Source organism: Thunnus albacares, chromosome 6 (assembly GCF_914725855.1).
Source record: "Thunnus albacares chromosome 6, fThuAlb1.1, whole genome shotgun sequence".
In the NCBI taxonomy this organism is placed as follows: Eukaryota; Metazoa; Chordata; class Actinopteri; order Scombriformes; family Scombridae; genus Thunnus; species Thunnus albacares.
The window spans coordinates 31,901,597-31,914,609 of NC_058111.1; the positions used below are offsets into that span (position 1 = coordinate 31,901,597).

Genomic DNA, 13,013 nt, shown 5'->3' on the forward strand with positions numbered 1-13,013 from the left:
TAATAAATGCTTAGTTTTTAGTTAGTTTTACCTGCATATTAATACATTTTTTTATTATCTGTACTCTGCTTTGGCAGCAGGGATAGCCTTACTTTAACTGTTCTTAAGTGTATCACTTATTCATATCACATTGTTCATCATGAGAAAAAAAAGCACCAAAATATCACTATTCTAGACTGCTGAACATGTTGAAAATGCCAAAAATAGCCTTAGGTTAAATATTTGGACATTATCTCTAAAGTCTCTTCAGCTTCTTATTCTACTCAAGTCGTGGGATTATTTTGTAGACTTATTCCACCTTGCTGAAAATCACTCCAAGTCAAGTGATGCAAGCTCAGAGCTGGATAGAAAAATCCAGAGTTAACTGAGCGGGAGCACGACACAGTTCTGTAGTTAAATAATGCTGACTAAGCTTTCATTACTGCCCAACAACACAACCAACCTGTCGTGTTTCATAAAATTGTTTCAAATGTTTGTTTTTTTTCCCATGTACTGTATCCAGGGATCATTTTACAAATGTAGATGACACATTTTGCAGATGACAAATACATTTACATGACTAATTACTCGTGTTGCATATAATTGATTGATGTGTGTTTTCCTTCGAGTTGTTTGCATCACCTGTACGTTGTGTCCACACTGAAGTGGGCTGCAGCCAGGTCAGTGGGAGGTATCCATGCAGGCAAGGAGCTCCCAGAAACCCACTTGGTCCATTCAAAAAGCCCTGGTTCCACTCGCACCTTCAGCTTGCCTTCCTGCTGCATACCTGCTCACACACACACACACACACACACACAGTTGTGTTTCCATCACTTCAGAGGACGTTACATTGACTTACATTCACTTTCTGGAGACTTATTACAACCCTAACCATAACCACCACATGCCTAACCCTGAACCTTACCCTAACCTTAACATAACTCTAAATTAACCTTAACTTTAAACCAAGTCTTCACCCTAAAATTAATGATTTTACATTAAGGGGACTTGCTTTTTGTCCCAAAACAATGACTGTGTAAACAGATTTACGTCCCCACAATCTGAGGAATACCTGGACCACACACACACACACACACACACACACACACACACACACGTACACACACACACAGCTGATTAGGGCTCGTCTTAAAAGTTAAACTCATGGTTTGTTGACTAAAATTCAACATGATCAACTCTCTTGATGTCCCTGAGATAAAATTACAGTATGATACATATCTCTGTGTGTATCTGAGACTCTTTTTACCTCTAAGGATGTTCTGTGCAGTCTGAACACATCTCAGGGAGGGAGAGCAGTACACAAAGTCTAACACTGTGTTGCTCTCTGACAGGGCCTCACCTGTAGAAACACATATGTAGCGCACATGTATTTCATGAACATAATACAATGCTGCTCTTTAGTTAGATCTACAGATATTGGTGACGTACCCACTAGTCGTGCCTGTGTGCATCCAGTCACAGTGATGGGAGCGTCCATGTCGTAATCTCTCTGTCCTCCCCACAGCGGCAAACTGGGAGGCATGTTCAGATTGGAGCGGACATATCTACCTGCAAAAACATTTCCAAGAGAAGATTCTTTTTTTTCTTATTCCTTAAACTTCCTTTTTTACTGATGAAATTCAAGGGGACTGGTTATAAAATATCAGTGTGTATTGGACTTCAAAACCTCAGTCTACCCCTACAATACTCCATTTATTAAATTTCTGTTGATTTAAGATGAAGCTGTCATGAGCTAATCGCATTTGAGTGGCAGCGCTCACCTTTACTGTCTGAGCAGAGGGAGAGCCAGTGTTTACCAAAGACCACATCCATCCTCTCACCGTGCCGACACACAAAAAGCGTCCGCTTGGGCTGCCGAGAGTGACTACCACTCATCCGCAGGACCTGCTAGAGATAAAAAGCATTAGTAAGTCACAGGGCTTTTGAAAAATGTGTGTATATGTTACATTTTAATTCAAAATCTGTCATTTGTAAAGATTCAGTATCACATAATTTTAAATAATAAACACACAAATCTACCTGCATTGGATGACAGATGAGACTGAGGGTGGGTGTGTCTCCAGGACTGGGGTTATCAGGGCGTCGGCTGTCCAGCAGGCCGTCAAACAACCCTCTCTCCTTGCCGGTCTTGTCAGAGGGCCCGCAGCTGAAGAATGAATGGGAGCTGTGGTGTCGAGGAGAACACACATCAGATATAAAGTACAAATTACATCATTTCTTTCTCTTGGCAGTTGAGAAAAGCTGATTCATTGGTTAAGAAAATACATCTACCTGAAGCTACAAAATTTAGTTTGTCCAGGAGGTGGTGCTAGAGGGAAATTATCACCAAAAACTGCAATGTTTAATACAATTAATTTACTGTGTAACTGGCTTATATCTGGTTCAAGGAAACAAGTTATGGTTGTGTTTGTTTCTGAAGTTTCTGAAAGTAATAAAGAAGATATTTTAAAAACAATTTTAAATGTTTTTTTTTCACATATACAATTCAATCTCAATTTTAGAGCAAAAGGTTTATTGAAGAAAATATGTTTGTTTGCTATGTTTAGTTCTTATTTTGTAATTTTTCTTCATCTTAGTCAATGAACGTCTGTCTCCATCTTGTTAAATGGTTGATGGACTGTGAAAACATTGTGGATGATGGAATCAATGATGGAAAAACAGTAAGACCAGGAATTCATCGCTTTATCGCTTACAAAGTCTGATATGTTGTATCTTACAACATATGCATATTGTAAATGAATCTAAACTTGAAAATATAAGAAAGGGTTTTGCCACATTTTGCTGTTTGGATAGATGAGATAAAGGATGGCATGTATGTTTGTTGATCGACATTCAAATGAAGAGGGTCAAGAGGGTCACCGTCTGAGGAGCATGATTGTGCTCAAACAATCTCATGATAATCTGCCAATTACATTCTGATATGTCTTGTGTACAAGGGCAAATTCTGGCCTAGTTGTTGCATTAAAAAAGGTCAAAGCCACCGAATGATTAATATTCACCAAAACTATCTACACTCAGTTTCATGGTAATCTGGCCAGCATCTGACCAAAGTGTTGGACGCACTCACAACTGTACTTTTTAGTATTTCAGTGTCAAATGGGTGTTCTATGTGTATTTTGTATCATGATGTTGATGTTTTTTTATCTGTTGATCCTATTTGGAGAATCTTGTGCCAGTATGGGTGGTCTGCTCACCCGTGGAAGACCCAGGTGTCGGACTCGTCGGCCAGGCTGACGTAGTTCTCGGGCAGCAGGCCAGACAGCCCGGTGGCCAGCGAGGTCCCGTTCACCCAGCCTTCACTGGTACTACCCTGGTCCACTGGAGACATGAAGACAAAATCCCCAGGAACCAGCTCCAGCTCATCGTCATTCTGCGGCATGTAGGGGTACATCACCCGCAGGGTCTGCACATGGGACATATACAGGCGTGTCTATTACCGGCTGTTACTGACGTTTAAAACAAACTGTCAGCACCATCACTCACTATCACTTGTGTCAATATGTTCTTACGCTGCTGGTAAAGAGATATATGTGACCTTGAAACATGCAGTGTAAGCATGAATAATAGATTACCTCATGGTTTGCAAAACGAATGTCCCTGGAGAAGAGGACAGCCAGCCAATCACAGCCAAGCTTGACTTCGATGCCCTTGGCCAGTTTCTCCAGCGAGGGGAGGTGATCAGTGGGGAAGTTGTAGGCCAGAGTTACATGGAGCTGCTTCTTATGAGGCTCCACGTGGACCTCTGGATGACACATGAGGCAGGAATTTGTTTTAGATAATACTGAATACAGATTTTGCACTTTTTGTTATCTGTATAAAACTGCATAAAAAATAAGCGCAACAAGTCGCATTGAGGTGAAACTGTACAGGGCATCATTAGAGTTGAAATCTGAAAAAAAAAACCCAAAAAACCAAACAAAGAAAAAGACAAGCCTCAACATTCCACACATCACACGCACTAATCTGACACTTTACCGTGAAGCAGACATATGACAGAGCATTAACACTAACACCATGGCTCTAATCTGATTTGGCATTTAGCTGCCTGACACACCGTTTGCCAGTCACTCTCATTTTTCGCCTGTGTTTAAAATCAGTTACACTGACAGGCTGAGTGAGCACTTTAATAACACGATGTGACCGCCAATCATTTACTGCCGCTGCTGGAAAACAAAGTTGGTCACCACACATTACATGGTGAATATGATGCTGCTGATATACTGTCTATAAACACAACAAATAAACAGGATATGGTGATGAGGACAGTTATTAAAGATGGGACAGATAGATGGCAGCTAAGATCCATATATAGTGCAATTATCCTCTAATGCTTGTGGTTCCTACCTGCCTTCCTGGCAGCCTCTGTGGAGAAGTCGGCTGCAAACTGCTTGAGGACGTCGGCCACCTGCTCCTCCACGAAAAGACCAATGAAGTTGGAGGATGTGTAGAGCTCAAGGGGCAGTGGGCTGGGAAATCGACCCCGCCACTGCTGCACGGTGGCCTGGAGGGCCTCGCATAGAGCTTCCACTTTGTGGTCTGCACACTGATTAGAGGGGTAAAAGAGTTACACGCCTTGTAAACTTTACTCATCAGCCTTTCTGAAAGTTCAGTTTCAGTTCAGTTCAGCCCTCCAACTCACCATAAAGAACTGGCAGAGGGTAATGTGGGGAAAAATGTTATGGGCTTTGTTTTTGCCACATGTGACCCGACTCTGTTGCCAGAAGTGGGAGAGCTGGTTCTGTAGTGGCCCACTGGGTCGCAGGTAGAGGACAAACTCCCTGGGCAGAGGGTCATCCAGGAACGGGTCGTCCACGTGGGAGAACAGCCTGGGGGAAGATGTGAATGGAATTAAGCAAAAGTCACAGTTTATACATTTGCTGAGCTTAATGGTCTTTTGTTTTCAACTCTTATTCTACTTCACAAAATTCATGTCAGTCCATTTATGACATAAGTAAAACCTTAAAAGAGGAAGTGAGTGAGCACACAGTGCTGAATGCAAATGATCTCAGCCGTAAGAGCAGTTCACTCAAGCCTTACGGCTCCTTTATAATTAATCATTTTAATACTTTTCTGTTTCGAACAGAAAACTTTCTGCCTTGTCTGCTTGTTTTCTGGTAACAGTTCTGTCCTCCAGTAATGACAGCAGATATTCTGAGTGAACCAACTCCTGAGTCTTAATTCAGGATTTCAAAAGATCTTATTTGGCCTACAGTCATTTGGTGGAGCCACTGGTGCAAAATGCCTTCATTTCCAACAGGCTTTATTTATGACTAGTGATATTCCTTACATTGTGTGCAATTGGTGAACAGCATTGGCTTTCTTGGACACAAACATTTAGTGAATCTGAGCTTCCAATCTGTTGAGAGGAATTTTACAAAAATCGTTACTTTTTTAATCTAGAAATTTTAAAATGAAAAAAATACTCTGCTTGGAATAATAATTTGTGTCAGAGAAGGATGATCTTCTTTCCCCAGCAGAGGGCAGTGTAACATATCATCATCTCCTTGACTTGTGATGTGTATATGTGTATGTACTGTAAACACATATGTTGTTTTAACTTACCAGTCACATGCTGCTTGCACACTCCGACCTCCTGTTGATACCAGGGCTTTCAATCTGTAAAAGAGCACAAGAGAGAAGAATAAAAATCAAATTACATCCTCAACAACATCGAGAATGTTCACTTACAAGTTGCTCATTTATACTGTGAAATGTGGACAGTGAAAATGTGTGACTAGTGAGCGCAATGCAGCAATGAGAAACCCAGAGAAGATACTTCTTTTCTTTCTGAATGAGTTAAGCAGCCCTGGAACACATTGATCTTGTTCTCTATACTGTAGTTTTTATCCTCAAGAGTTTTCTGGCAGCAGATGGCAAATAAAAGGAGAACTGTGCTGGATCCATGCCTATGTGGAAACTGACACTCTGAACAGTTAAGAGATGCAAATAATGGCTTTAAAGCAAGAGGGAGAAAATATGGAAAAGGTGCAAAGTTGTTGACTGAGCAGAGCTGCCTCCGGAGGTGTCACTGGGAAAAGGAAGATGGTGAATTATTCAGGTTTTTCCTGGTTTGACTGGCTGAAGTGAATCTCTAAACAGAAATCCGGCAGCTGTCAATTCAGACAGAAAAACATCACATTGTCAAATGGAAATGCATTTCTTCTCTCACTAGTTAGAGCTAAAAGAAGACTATATTTGGCAGTGGTGGAATAAACAAAGCAGATTTTACGTCATGGCTGAAATTACTGTAAGACGCGTTTGTAATCTAAACATTTGTTGAAGTCAGTTATGTTTTTACTTTGATAAGTTCTGATTACTTGATAACTGTTAATTTTAGTGTTTGCATCCAGTAAAAACATCGCATCAGGCACTGGTTAATACATAATTACATTTTACATTACATTTGTAAGAAGATTGTGCAAATGTATGTAGAATTCATTTTAAAGCGGCATTAACTGATTGTGGTTAATATAAACTTTAACTTAAACTTAATTTAATTTAATCAAACAAATAAATAAATGTAGTCGTGTGTTATTATTTTGGCAGTTTACTCTGAACACTAGTGTGGGTGATATGAGCCAAAAAGCCTTCCACACAGTTACGCTAGTCTGAATTGGTTTCTTTAGACCTTTTTTCCACAGCAGACTCGTCTTGGCAGGAAAAGCACAGGTGTAATTAATAACATTAACTATGACTCCACTCCACTTAGTGTCCCTGTAAACCAGCACACATAATTCCAAGAACTGGAGCACGTACATGTAAGTGAAATGCAACAATCATTAATGCTATCGATTATGCTTGTGTTTATTTAAAATATTTTTTTTATTTTTATTGCGTTTTTGTTACTTTTACTGCAATATATATCAATGTGGTCCATGAAAACCCAAAATTGAATACAATTACATCACCTAATCACTTTGAAAATAAATAACATAAATCAACAGTCAGCTACATGATATATAATAATATTGATATATTTCACCAATCTTTATGCAACTGTACTTATTCAAATTCATGTCGATATATTAACTTAATCCTTCAAAAAAAGAAAAAGAAAATAAAAATACACTTGTGTTTGACCAACCAGAGTGAAATATCTCAACGACACAACACTTGATACATATTTACAGTTTGGTAGCTGTCCAATCTAAGACAGTTAGTTTTGTTTTCTAACAAAACGCACGTATTTCAAGGTGACAGTTATACAGTATCAGTTATGTAGAATATTTCTCAATTCTTTCCACTCCCACCTTGTGATCTGAAGGTTCAGCGTAACAGTGAGTAATTGTACGTTTATGTCACACGTCAGTTCCTTCTACCCAGCGTGGAAGATGATACTCAGCATGTGTGGGAAGACATTAACATCAATTCCTTTCATAGGAGTAAGTGTGAACAAACCACAGAGGAGGTCTCCTCATAACAATAACCAAGGACTTCCAGTTACTTGTGAAGCAATGAGTCATCTCTATGAAGTGTGGTGTGTTCTCTTGTTAACCATCTGTTTACTATCTGCTTTCTCTGGCTGATAACTGAAGAAATTGATTGCACAGTCATCTACAGAAAGCCACATAGAAATATTTTACAGAATAGCCTAAAAGAGTGTGATGTGAAAGCTGAAATAACTGGCTTATTCAAACTGCTTTCTGTTTGAAGAAAGATATTCAGCTCCTGCTTTCACAGAACAAACAAGGTTTCCGCTACTGGTAAAGACACAAGTCTCAAGTTTATGTTTGCCAATTACACAAGTTTCAATCCTCCACAGAGATCAAACACCAGTTTAAAAGCAATAAGCAGAGAGAATGGCAATTTATCCATTCACACCTCCGTCCTTACCTCAGCAACACCTGGAGGCTCGACTGATAAGCAGGAGAAGGAACGGCAGATCGGATGATTCATCTTAGAGCCAGAGAATCTAATTAGCCATAACAGAAGATAAGAACGTGTGTATGCTAATGTGGTTTCTATCTCTGGGGGGCGGTTGGCCCCCTCAGCATGCCATGAGATGTTCTTGCGCGATGGGAAAGGTGGAGGTGCTACGGAGAGACGTGTTTGTGTGAGCATTAATGACTGCATGCTGACTGTATGTCTTAGGATTTGATCACTGCACATCTTTGAATACCACTGCTAATACAGTATGCTGGACTGAAACAACATTAATACTGTGTGGTGATAATCTATATTTATAATTTCAACCACTGGCTGTTTTTATTTGATGCAAACATGCAGTGCTTCCAAACTTAGAAGGCTACTATTGCTTTTTAATATATTACGCTACAGTATTACTTTAACACTACACTAATACATACTTGTTTTTAACCATTTGAAATGTATAAGGAGCTCTACAGCCCAGTTTAGCCTCTTTTAGCTTGTTGTTTTGGTTTCACAATCCCAGAATTGACTATAATTGAGTCTCACTGGTCAAAACAATCCTGTTTCCAGCAGCAGACAGTTGTTTTCAGCTAACTGAATATTTTGTGGATTCTTATCCTACCCATCCTTGTGAAAAAAAACACACATTTTATGTAACTTCTCAACAGTGAGCTCAGTCAGCAGCGGTTCTGACCACAGCAGAGGCAGTCAGAGACATCACTCAGCTTACGGGTGTCTTGGTGACTGGTTGGGTTTTATGAAACTGCTGTGTCCCACAGGTGCAGACCTACATATCACTGCATATGTATGTGAAAGAATCAGAAAGAAGGAAGAAAGACCGAGACAAAGCGCCTAAAGGAAGCTGTTTAAGGAAGAGACTGAAACCACTTCAACACACACCCACAAACACACACCAACAAACACATCAGCGAACAGCAAATAGAGCCAGACATGAGGAACATAAAAGAAAGGTTTTCCACATGCTAACAACTGGGTTACATTTAATGGTAATGACGATGCTAGGCCCTATATCTTTGAGCTTTCACAACCAGACAATAGCTGGAAAGGAGAAGTGGGTCCTGTGAGCCGTATGTCAGTCAATTTGTCATCGTGTTTGTCATCAGTGTGTAAGGCAGTCGAGTGTAAAATACTCACTTTAATGCAATTCTATTTAGATTCCCTGTGAAATATCAAATACAGACTGCGCTCCATACTGCTTAAGGGTGACAGTATGTGTATCTTTCCTAAACTACAGTAACAAATATTATTGCCTTATGTAGATACTGTGTATCGCTAAAACAACATTGATAAATTTGGCCTCTGAAATATGCTTCACAATTTATTAGTCAGCAGAGGAGACCGATTTTTCCCGGTTCCTTGTTTGTCATGACAAACATTCAGCTCAACAGGAAATGGGCTGCACAGGATGGGAAAAGTTATTGCGACAGTAGTGACCTTAAAGCCCCTGAAAACTTGGTTCAGATCTTAAAGTCCCCCTCCACTCAAAAATGTGTTATTGTTGTTACTTGACTTGGATGTTTGAGCTTCACTGTGCAGAATGACGTCTGTGCAGAGGTTGTTTTCTTATTCATCTGCTGAAGGAGGAAAGTTTCTTTGTGCTCACCTCAAATCTCACTTTAACAAGTGTACCTACGTGAATAATTTGTGATATCACAACTACTTTGGAGCCAATTATGGTCCAGAATGCAACTTACACAAGTGCAATGTGGAAACTTGAAGCCTCCAGTGCACAAACACTGAGACTGCACTTTAAGGTGAGGTAGGAGACATCTTGTGTCCAGCAGTTAAGCTTCTGAAAATGAAAATATTTGCATATTCATAGATTCTAGAAGTTTTCACTGAGGGATTTTAACAAGGTAATTGTACTTTTTTTGTGGAAAACACCATATCAGATGCAAATGATCATTCCAAGCAGAGTATTTTTATTTATCTTATAAAACATGTCTGGAGGGGATCTTTAAGTTTGGAAAAAAAACATTCCTACTGTAGGTATTATTTATTGAGAATCAAACACTCAAAAACTCAGCTAACCCACACATAAACACAACACTTTTTAAATGTTTTTTATGTCCCCCCCTATGTATCCTGCTCAGTGGTCTGAACCGTTGCATATACTAAACTACGTGGGAGTTTGAGAAATGAAGTTAAAGTTGACTTCATCCTGATACTTTTGCTTTCTATTAGACAACGTTTCCCAGATTTCATCTCTGTAGCACATGAGTCGTGTCTTCAGTGAGTGAGTCAAGTGACTGGTGACTGCTAAACTCAGACTGTATATAAATACAGAGGTCATGACAGCTCCCCAAAAGTGAAGCCAAAATATCTCAATCGCCCCCTGGTGGCTGGTTGCAGTAAGGGTCATAAGTCCCACCCCCTCCATGTTAGCAGATGGTACGAGCCAAACTAAAATATTAAAGTTCACGTCAAATACATTTTTCCCAAACATGGTTTCTGTTATTAAGGTCGTTCTTATCACGCTGATGTTTATCCAAGTGCTCATATTTCTGTTATATTTGTTTTTAATTAGTTATTTGATGATATAAAAAGGGAGTTTGACTCTCATGTGATACAACCAAAATTACTTACTTTGGCAGAAAATTGTGTTCATGTATCACTCCATCGCCCACAGCAAGAAGCTCTAAAATAGGTTTTCAGGGGCGATTCAGGGGTGACTTTGATGACCCATTAGTGAGTCACACTATTGTCATCTGGAACATTTAATGATATATACACCCATTGACTGATTAATTGTTCTTGTGAAGAAACGTCAGGCACACATGAAGTCATATTTTTTCCATTTCTGGTTGGCTCAGATGAACATTTATCTCCAACACAAAGTTAGAGATAAAAAAAAAGAAGACAGAGTCAAAAAAAACAACCCCGCAATGAGTGATATGATCTATGACAAATGATAACACAATTCATCAGACATTAGACAACCATTAAAAGAATCATATGAAGTGTGAACCATTGGTCCCTTGTCACAGTGTCTTATCATACCACTATCAAAGGAAATTTAGGATATGTAAAAAATACATATAGACACGTCAGTCTGAAAATGACTCCATAGTCAATAATAAATCTCCAAGGTTTCAGTTACAAAAATGTTGTCAAAAGGAGCACTCCATCTTTGCACAAGAGGCTTTATTTGCAACACGTTTCCAAGAAAAATGTGAGCAATCATCTGGGGAGTCACTAGAAACCCCACCAATAAGACTTCTCTAGCCTCAATTTATGACTCCACTTTCACAAAGGCAAGAATAGTGGCAAGACAGAAAGCATCGCTCAGTAAGACAAATGTGAGTGTCAAATGTGTAAAAAACACTTGTATGATACTCAGGAGTTCAGGGGCAATGCTCAATACACTGATGAGTCACAACGGGATATTTGTGGCTGGCATGACCCCTGCCATGTCTGCTGTAAAAGCAAACACTGCATTCCAAGTTAAGACCCCTCACATGTGGTGGCAGCGGTGTCTTAGTTTGCAGATGCTTCTTTGCATCAAGAGCTGTATGACTGTCCATCATCTCATGAGTCTGCTCTGTGCCACAGAATCAGACTTTCATGAGTTACAGCTGAAGCACAGGCTCATGCTGCAAGACAGTCGCCAAAAATACCCCAGAAATTCAGCATCAGAAGAGCTGATGAACAAGAAGTGTAAAGCTGTGGAATGCTCCAAAATCTAGACAATGTACAAGCAACTACTGCTTGACACAAACAAATGTCACTGAAATGAAGGGTTTTTGTATCGAGGTATGAACCCAAATCCCACCACAACACTGAGCAAGTACAACTGTTAGTGTTCAGACTACATGTGTTGTAACTAAATGTGACTGTAACTTAATGAGGCATTACTTAAGAGACGTGTGGTATTGCATAACTTGCCGTAATAAATAAATCATCTAGGGATCAATGATGTAATTAATACATCACATTGTCTTCACACAGTTTCGTCATTCTGGGTGCCTTTTTGCTACTGATGTTTTTGTTCAATTCAAGGTAGAAATGATGTAAAAATACAGAAAATCACACAGGGATAAGCACTTGTTAACATCTATGAACTGTATGTGCTTAAAATGTGACAGATTAAAGAACTAGGTTGCATTTATATTAGGATTTTCAAAAGTTCTGTTTCCTGTAACACATTTTGAAGCTGATTTGACTCTATAAGGCTGTTTAAAATGATCTGCTTATTAAATTAACAACAATTTAGTTCGTTTTTACTCTCAGATATGATTTTACTGTGTGGTTTAATGTTTCTGAAACAGAATTGTTCATGACACATGATTCTTTGTACTTCTCTCCACGTGTTTTACTGAATTAGTTTTAGTTTCTGGTGGATTCATCTTAGTTGCTACCTGCTGTGTTGTGTAGGGGCTTCTTCGGCCAGGGAATAAGATTAGATGAAACCCCCCTGGGACTGTATTGATTTCTCTAGGGGAGGTGGGGTGATTTTAACATTGCTGCTCGTCAGTGATTTTAATCCAGTCTAAAGCGCTTTTGTGGATCATTTTTCACCTCCATCCCAGTAATAATTACCTACTGTATTCCTCCTGTTATTTCTCCTTGTATTCTTGTATTTTAGTTGTTTTCCACATGAAGAGCCACTTCTCCTACATCAGCTCTGTGTGAAATTTAACTTTTGTGTGGAAATGGAGTATAACTATCCAATGGAAACATGCAAACACCAACATATAGGCCTATTTTGGAAACCACAGACAAAAATAAAACTGTTAGGAGAGCAAGACACCATGAAACCTCATCAAATGGTTGGTTGTAATGTCAGCTACAGGTAGTACTGTTATTCCTTTGGGAGCCCAGTTTTTAGCTGATATTTCTTTACACTTTGGCAATTTGGCGCCGTTAAAGTACATAAAATTAACTATTAGCAGTTCCTGTTTGTAATGTACCCCTTGATGTATAGACGACTATCTATCTATATATTGTAGATGATAGTAAACTGAATATCTTTGGATTTTGGACTGTTGATGAAATAAAACAAGACATAAGAACACGTCATCATGAGCTCTAAGAAATTACAACAGGCATTTTTCACTATTTTCTGACATTTTATAGACAAAACAATTAATCAATTAATTAAGAAAATAATCAGCAGATTAATT

The 13,013-nt window shown here is 39.2% G+C and overlaps 1 protein-coding gene across 2 annotated transcripts in view; it reads right to left on the bottom strand.

The window, feature by feature from the left end:
• The window catches only part of LOC122983501 (glucuronokinase with putative uridyl pyrophosphorylase), a 56,431-nt gene that overhangs the window by 4,401 nt on the left and 39,017 nt on the right, over positions 1 to 13,013 (bottom strand). Inside the window, exons 2-11 of one of the 2 annotated variants that reach the window (XM_044353243.1) lie at positions 5,563 to 5,616; positions 4,640 to 4,826; positions 4,345 to 4,543; positions 3,573 to 3,742; positions 3,195 to 3,403; positions 2,020 to 2,164; positions 1,761 to 1,884; positions 1,429 to 1,548; positions 1,247 to 1,339; positions 622 to 766 (exon numbers count right to left, since the gene is read on the bottom strand). In XM_044353243.1, the coding sequence (XP_044209178.1) occupies positions 622 to 766; positions 1,247 to 1,339; positions 1,429 to 1,548; positions 1,761 to 1,884; positions 2,020 to 2,164; positions 3,195 to 3,403; positions 3,573 to 3,742; positions 4,345 to 4,543; positions 4,640 to 4,826; positions 5,563 to 5,616 (1,446 nt within the window). Of the gene's footprint in view, positions 1 to 621; positions 767 to 1,246; positions 1,340 to 1,428; positions 1,549 to 1,760; positions 1,888 to 2,019; positions 2,165 to 3,194; positions 3,404 to 3,572; positions 3,743 to 4,344; positions 4,544 to 4,639; positions 4,827 to 5,562; positions 5,617 to 13,013 lie in introns of both variants that reach the window. The other variant, XM_044353242.1, reaches the window with a different exon arrangement.